The 8,155-nt window shown below is 35.3% G+C and overlaps 1 protein-coding gene and 1 non-coding gene across 2 annotated transcripts; one reads left to right on the forward strand and one right to left on the reverse strand.

Annotated features, from left to right (window-relative positions):
* The first annotated feature begins 3,081 nt into the window (after positions 1 to 3,081).
* LOC112100723 lies at positions 3,082 to 3,188 on the forward strand. The gene has a single exon (XR_002907017.1). It is a non-coding gene; the product is annotated as a small nucleolar RNA R71 (small nucleolar RNA).
* A 1,971-nt stretch (positions 3,189 to 5,159) lies between these two features.
* LOC112100721 (putative disease resistance protein RGA3) lies at positions 5,160 to 7,568 on the reverse strand. Its single transcript, XM_024190020.1, has one exon. It carries the CDS (start codon positions 7,566 to 7,568, stop codon positions 5,160 to 5,162), a length of 2,409 nt encoding a protein of 802 aa, XP_024045788.1.
* Positions 7,569 to 8,155: the final 587 nt, after the last annotated feature.

The raw sequence follows: 8,155 nt of genomic DNA on the forward strand, positions 1-8,155 counted from the left end.
CAATTGGGTGGCTGAATGATAGGTGAAGAAGTCAACAATTTCTTAAGCTTTGCAAAACCATCAAGACAAGATTCATCAAAGATAAAAGGTGCATCCTTAACAAGTAAATTGCATAAAGGTCTAGAAATTTTACTAAAATCTTTAATGAATCTTCTATAAAAACCAGCATGTCCAAGGAAAGATCTTACTTCTTTTACAGATTTGGGATGTGGAAGATTAGAAATTAAATCCACCTTAGCTTTGTCGACTTCTATTCCTTTGCTGGAAATTATATGACCAAGAACAATACCTTGTTTTACCATGAAGTGACATTTTTCCCAATTTAGAACCAAGTTCTTTTCTTTACATCTCTGCAAAACTAATGTTAGATGCTGCAAACATTCATCAAAAGAATCTCCATAAACAGAAAAATCATCCATGAATACTTCAAGAAATCTCTCAACCATATCAGAAAAAATACTAAGCATGCATCTTTGAAAGGTAGCAGGTGCATTGCATAAACCAAATGGCATTCTCCTATATGCAAAAGTTCCAAATGGACAAGTAAAAGTAGTTTTCTCCTGGTCCTCTGGAGCTATAGGGATCTGATTATAACCTGAATATCCATCTAGAAAATAATAAAAATCATGACCTGCAAGTCTATCAAGCATTTGATCAATAAATGGAAGAGGAAAATGATCTTTTCTTGTAAATGAATTCAATTTTCTATAATCAATACAAACACGCCAACCTGTAGTTACTCTAGTGGGAATTAATTCATTATTAGCATTAGTAACTACTGTAATACCAGATTTCTTAGGAACAACTTGCACAGGGCTAACCCAAGAGCTATCTGAAATAGGATAAATAATTCCTGCATCTAATAATTTGATTACTTCAGCTCTTACCACTTCTTTCATGTTAGGATTTAGCCTACGTTGCATCTCCCTAATAGGTTTAGCATTTTCTTCAAGATGAATACGATGCATGCAATCTACTGGATTAATACCTTTAATATCAGCAATGGTCCATCCTATTGCCTCCTTATGCTCTTTTAGAATACCTAACAACTGACCTTTTTGCTCAAGATCGAGGGAAGAAGAAATAATAACAGGTAGAGTGTCAGATTCTCCCAAGAATGCATATTCCAAAGTGTCGGGCAGTGCTTTGAGTTCCAATTTTGGTGGTGCCTCCGCAGGTGGGCCAATTTTCTTCTCAGAATGAGGCAGTAATTCTGACTTTGCCTTCCATTTAGTTGTGTCCGTAATTAGAGGTGCATCAAGTAAAGCGCTGACTTCTGCAATTGCACTGTCATCATTAAAAGATAAATCAGGATGAGTTAGACATGCCTCTAATGGATCATCTTTATGATTTGAAATGAATGAATCTTCTACTAATTCCTCTATCATATTCGCGTCAACAAATTCATCTTCTTCTTGTGGCTGCTTGGTAACATTAAAAATATTCAATTCCATGGTCATATTACCAAAAGATAGCTGCATGTTTCCATTCCTGCAATTAATAAGAGCATCAGCTGTAGCTAAGAAAGGACGACCTAGAATAACTGGAGTGTGTTTCTTAGGATCATGTACATGCTGAGTATCAATAACGATAAAATCAACAGGATAATAAAATTTATCAATCTGTATCAACACATCCTCTATAATACCACGAGGTATTTTCATTGACCTATCAGCAAGTTGCAAAATAATAGAAGTTGGCTTTAATTCCCCTAGTCCAAGTTGCATGTAAACAGAGTAAGGCAAGAGATTAACACTAGCGCCTAAATCCAATAATGCTTTATCAAAACATTGGTTCCCTATAACACATGAGATAGTAGGAGAACCAGGGTCCTTAAATTTTGGTGGCATTTTACATTGAAGTAAATTGCTAGTTTGTTCAGTTAAAAACGCCTTTTTAGTGACATGCAAATTTCTCTTTTTAGTGCATAAATCTTTCAAAAACTTTGCATATGAAGGAACTTGCTTAATAGCATCGAGTAAAGGGATGTTTATACTTACCTGTTTGAAAATTTCCATAATCTCACCTGTTGAAGTCCCTTTCTTTACCTTTGTTAACCTTTGAGGAAAAGGAGCCTTGGGAATGTAAGCTGGCGGGCCACTCTCTTCAGGATCATTTGGTGATGAGTCTTGTGATGGAACTGAATCTGAAGAAGTAGGCTCAGATGTCTTCCTTGTTTGAACCTCTACTTTGTTGTCAAATAATTTTCCTCTTCTCAAGGTCATAACAGATTTTGCTTCTTCATGTTGATGGCTTGAACTCGATCCAACTTCGTGCACTCCTTTGGGATTAGGAATTGGTTGACTTGGAAATTTTCCTTTTTCTCTCTCAGCTACAGTAGTTGCTAATTGACCCAATTGATGTTCAAGCTTTAGAATAGCTTGAGTGTTTGACTGAAAAGCTTGTTGGGTTGACTGAATGAAACTTTGAAGTGTATCCTCTAAAGAAGGCTTTCTTTGTTGGGGTGCAACAAATTGAGACATAGGTTGTTGGGCAGGAGGATATACTTGGTTAGGAGGGACAAATTGTTGATTGGGCATGTTAAATTGTTGTCCTCCTTGGTTTGACAAAGGTTGATTTTGTTTCCAAGAAAAATTAGGGTGATTCTTCCAATTAGGATTATATGTGGATGAATATGGACTATTGGAGGTTTTCTCATATGATTGTAAGGCATGTACCTGCTCAGAATAAGCCTCTTGATAGGCTGGTAATGATGGACAATTCTGTGCTGTATGAGACACGTTAGAACAAATAGCACAAACCTCATTAGCTACACTAGGATGATGATTCATTGATTGGTTCAGAGCTAAGGCATCTACTTTCCTAGAAAGCGTAGCTAGAGTGGCTTTCACATCAAAGTCATCCTTAACTTCATATAACCCCTTTCTAGAAACTTGAGATGATTTTTCTCTTTGATTTGAAAAATCCCACTGTTGAGAATTCTCAGAAAGTGAATTAAAGAAATCCCATGCAGCCCCTTCATGTAAGTTCAAAAATCTCCCACCATTCATAGATTCTACCATATGACGATTTGACATGGTTAAACCGTTATAAAAGCATTGTATAAGTCTCCATTTTTCAAAACCATGGTGGGGGCACTTAAGGAGTAAATCATTGAATCTTTCCCAACACTCGTAAAATTGCTCACCCTCTCTTTGATAAAAATCACTTATCTCTCTCCTAAGGGCATTTGTTTTAGACATAGGGAAAAACTTGGTGAGAAACTTATTACTCAATTCATCCCATGTACTAATAGATCCAGCAGGAAGTGAATTCAACCAAGCTTTTGCTTTGTCTTTTAATGAGAAAGGGAACATACGAAGCCTAATTGACTCATCATTAAAATTTTGAAAACGAAATGTAGAGCATATGTCAAGAAATTCCTTAATGTGCAAATATGGATCCTCTCTCTCTAACCCATGGAAAGATGGTAAAAGTTGAATGACAGAGGGCTTGAGTTCAAAGTGTGTTGCTGTGGTTTGTGGCAACACAATACAAGATGGTTGGTTGGCTGCAAGTGGTGAAAAATATTCTCTAAGGGTTTTCTCTGCTTGCACTGGTGGAAGTATTGGCAATAGTCTATTTGGGTCATCCATCACTTCTAAAGAACTAGTTTGACTACTATCAATTTTCGACTCTCTTTTAACCAAACGATTTGTTAAATCACGTTCCCAAACACTCATAAACTAACTAGACAAGGAAAGAAAGAAAAACAAAACAAAATAAAACAAATCAACAATAATAAAAAATAAATAAAAGAAATCAAACAACCAAACAATGAATTTAAAGACAAATAAATTTTTTTTTTGTGTTTTTTTTTAATTAAAAAAAAATATAAAAGACAATCTAAAATATAACTAGTGGAAGAATCAAATCAACCTAGATTAAACTGACTTTCTAAAATTAATATTAATTCTAACCTAGTTGAGCAAATTGAGTTTTAAGAGAAATTAAACTAATTAAACTAAGAAAACAATTAAAGTAAATGAGAATTTAATGAGATAAAAATTACCAAGGTTTCGGAATCCACCACTATTCAATTAGTAATTATCTAAATATTAATTAATCCCCAATTTTAGAGTGACAACTCGAAATCAATCTATGTCATCTCATGGATATAACAATTAAGCCCAAGTAATTAAATCTAATGTAGGTTCTTTTTCTACTTAATAATACGATATCTAAGTATCCCATGTAAACATATTGAATAACAAAGAGTCAAAGTTTACTAAGCACTCTATGTAAACAATTTAATGAAAGACATAGAGTCAAAGATAATCATGTATAAACTTTATAGATCCAAGCATAGAATTAATCGAATATTAATCCTAACAATCAATAATGCATGACAGAATTGATGAAAAGATTTTATTAACATCCAATTAATCATGTGAAATAAAAACCATAATCATCAAAGAACATATATAGGGAATTAATTAAATAAAAAGATAATTATTTCATTGAATAGGGTTTCATCCTTAACCTCAGTATAAGAAAATTAGCTAGACATACCTGAATTGTGAGCAACAAAAGAAATAAAATCAGCCATGGAAGCCGAAATATTGCTACTGCCGATTGCTCTCTTCCAGCCTTTTGTTTCTGTCCTCTGGCCGCCTCCTTCTCCAAAAGCCAAAACTCCCTTTTATAATCTTTGAAATGGGCCCCATCTCTTAAATCCTAAAGCCAAAAGGCTTGCCTTTTGTTTCCTTTAGCTCTCACACGTGACCACCTTTGGAATTGCTTTAAGATTCCTTTTCCAATTATGAAAGCCAAGTGCGGGTCCCATTTAAATTGCTTTCCAAATATTACAAAGCCATGCACGTGTAACTTAACTAAGCTAAAGCCAATGTTATGCTTAAATTCTTCTTCATGTGCTAGATCAATTAATTTACTAGCTTCGGTTTCCTCGGCTTCACTTCCACATGCATGTATGTCTAATTGCTTCTAAAATCAATTAATTAACGCTTCCAAAATTGAGCTCCCTTATATCCTTTTTTATCCATAATCTTCAATTAATCCCCTATTCAATAAAATAATTTAATTAATTAAAAATAACAAATAAAAATAACTAGTAATTATATAATTAAGGGTAAAATATGTATATAAATTATGCTCATCAAATACCCCCAAACTTAGATTTTGCTAGTCCTCGAGCAAAACTAAAATTTAAAACAAAAATAAAAATAACAACACAAAAAGTAAAAGGCTTCAAGAAGTTGTTTATCTTTCTCATCCTTCCTCCTCTCTTCTTCGCCTTCCCCATCTACGACTCTACCAAACTCAAGATGCAAACGAAGGAGGTTTTTCTTATTGTAAAATCGTGACCTCTCAGCCTCATCTACATGTGATACATTACTCAGCCCTTCTACTCTACATTCACGAAGGAGTTGAAGATTTTTCAGAGATTCAAGCCTACACGTGCTGCCGCCATCAACACCTCCACCCACAACAAACTTTTCTAATGTTCGAAGGCTGGTCAATCTGGAAATCCCTATTGGCATGTACTTCAACGAACGAGTTTTATCATTCAGTAAACTCCTCATGTTCTTTAACTTCCCAATCCCCGCTGGCAATTCCCTAAGATATCGGCACTCCCTAATATCTAGCTTTTGTAAATTATATAATTCACACAAAGTCTCAGGTAGTATCTCTATGGCTAATTCAGACAAATTAAGATATTTTAAATGTATCAATTTTCCAACATTTTCTGGAATTTCTCTAATCAAATTTGAGTAGGACGATTGGCGTATAACTAATGCCCTTAAACACGCCAATTTACTAAATAACTCCAGAAGGACGCTACTATTAAGAGACGGATTGGAAGGACTTTCATCATTAATTAGGATGGTACGCAATCTATTAAGTCCGTGAGTAGACATAGGAAATGAAGCGCCTCCTTTAAAATTTAACCCTAAGTGACGGACTTTGTCGCCAACAGAGTTTATGACTGATTCCTTGGTACCATTAATTTCTAGCCACAAACATTCTTTCCTACTTACAAATTGAGCAAAATCATGTACTATGTCATGCATCTTGCAACTCATAATATCATCATCTTCATAATATTTTTTAAACTCTTGAAAGAAAGAGCGTGCTGCTAATATGTTGAAATACTCTTCTCCAATCATCTCCATTTCTTCGTCTTCTTCTGCGTTAAAGTAACCTTGAGCCATCCACAGACTAATCAATTCTTCTTTATTCATACTGTAGTCTTTTGGAAAGACAGCACAATATGAGAAACACCGTTTTACCATCGAATTGGAGGGCAAATCGTTATAACTCAACAACAAAGGAGCTAAAAGACCTTGCCCAATCTCTTCTAATTTCCACATTTCACTATCTAACATTCTTTGCCACTCTTTTACTGTAATTTTAGAGCGCAAGAGATTCCCTATTACCTTTGCAGCAAGAGGCAGGCCTTTGCACTTGTGTGCAATTTTTCGCCCCATTGGTTCTAATTTTTCACGATCCTCAAAAGAACGACCGAAAAATGCTAACTGCTTGAACAATGACCAGCATTCCTCTTCAGCCAATTGCTTAATGGAGATAATATTTGTTGATCCCATCATACGTGCAACTAACTCATTACGTGTGGTAACTAAAATTTTACTTCTATGGTGACCATTCTTTAGACAAAGGAAGAATGGTTGCCATTTATTGTAATTCCCATCCCATACATCATCTAAAACAAGAAAAAACTTTTTTCCTTCAATTGATCTCTGGATATGGCTCATAAGAGATTGGAATTCGCTTAAACTAGAAGCTTCTTTTGACTCGCCTAGACCTTCAATGATTGCTTTGGCGACCCTAATCTCCTCAAAAGTGTCTGATACACACACCCATATAACTTTTTCAAAATTTCTTTTCACCTCATCATTATTATAGGCTAGTTGTGCAAGAGTGGTTTTACCTATACCCCCGAACCCAACCAGTGAGATGATATGAGGGTGTTGTTCACTACTTTCACCCAACTTGCTTAAGAGCTCACTTTTCTCATCAAATCTACCAAAAACCTCTCCCTCATCAATCAAGGATGTGGTTCGCACTCGCTCTGGTTTCTTAACATTGTCACTGACATTCTCAACAAATTTGAAACTATCTTTTTGTCTGGCAATATCATCTAGCTTTTCACTGATTTCTCTAATCTTGACAGCAATATCATGACGAAGACTGAGTTGTTTGAAACCACCAAAGCAGTTTGAGGCAGCAGGAAAGAAGGAACATACCTTCGTCAAAAGAGTAACAAAAGCATTGGCGTCATCATCATCATCATCATCGCCGTCCTCATCAAGCTGCAATTTCCGTGTTTCAGTGATCCACTCTTCCAACACATCTTCCATGTCGTAGGATGCGTCTCTGAGCTGATCCAGCCAAAAAGTAACAGCTTTGTCCTGCTTCATTTGCCTCTGCTCTGCATCTTCCAGCACAGCTTGAATGGCTTGAAGATTGGTGGTAAGCTTTCCCACTTGTTGTTCGACACCCGTCACAAGCCTCCACTTTTCTTTCACCTGATTTTGAGCAATGGATTTCAGCTGGTCCAGGAGAGAGGAAACGAGCGCATGAGCCATTCTGATATTAGATCAAATGGTAAATGATGCAATTGCTTTTCTTGGTGCTAAAATGCTCAGAGGAAAGTAGGTTTCATGTATTCTGTGAGAATGTTCATTCAAGCATGTTTGCATTCTTCTTATACCATAGGAGTTATTTAATTTTGTGCTGCAAATTGAAGGAGTCCCCACAGGAGTCACCGTTGTGGGCTAGCTTTCTTCGGAGTACACAGCATCAGCACTTGTAAAACTTCTTACATTTGTATTTAGTTACTTGCTGCTCTTAAGATAATTAGTAACAAAATATTTGTAAACTGCAACAAAAAGCTTTGTGCAATCTATCTATGAATCTTGTGAATTCACATATAATACAGTCGATTTAAAATAGTCATAAAATTTTTTTATTATAAATATTAGTATATTTTTAATGGTATAATAAATATCGATGAAACTACACAGAGTAATTTCGCCTAATTGTATAAATTCATTATGAATATCATCACAAATTTGTATTTTGGTCGGGGCCCATGCCCGTGGAAAAAAGAAAAATAAAACAAAAGTTGGAAAAGGAAGAAAAGATAACATTCTCAAATTAATTTGATTGCGCA

The sequence above is a fragment of the Citrus clementina genome, unplaced genomic scaffold (genome assembly GCF_000493195.1).
Source record: "Citrus clementina cultivar Clemenules unplaced genomic scaffold, Citrus_clementina_v1.0 scaffold_22, whole genome shotgun sequence".
Lineage (NCBI taxonomy): Eukaryota > Viridiplantae > Streptophyta > Magnoliopsida > Sapindales > Rutaceae > Citrus > Citrus x clementina.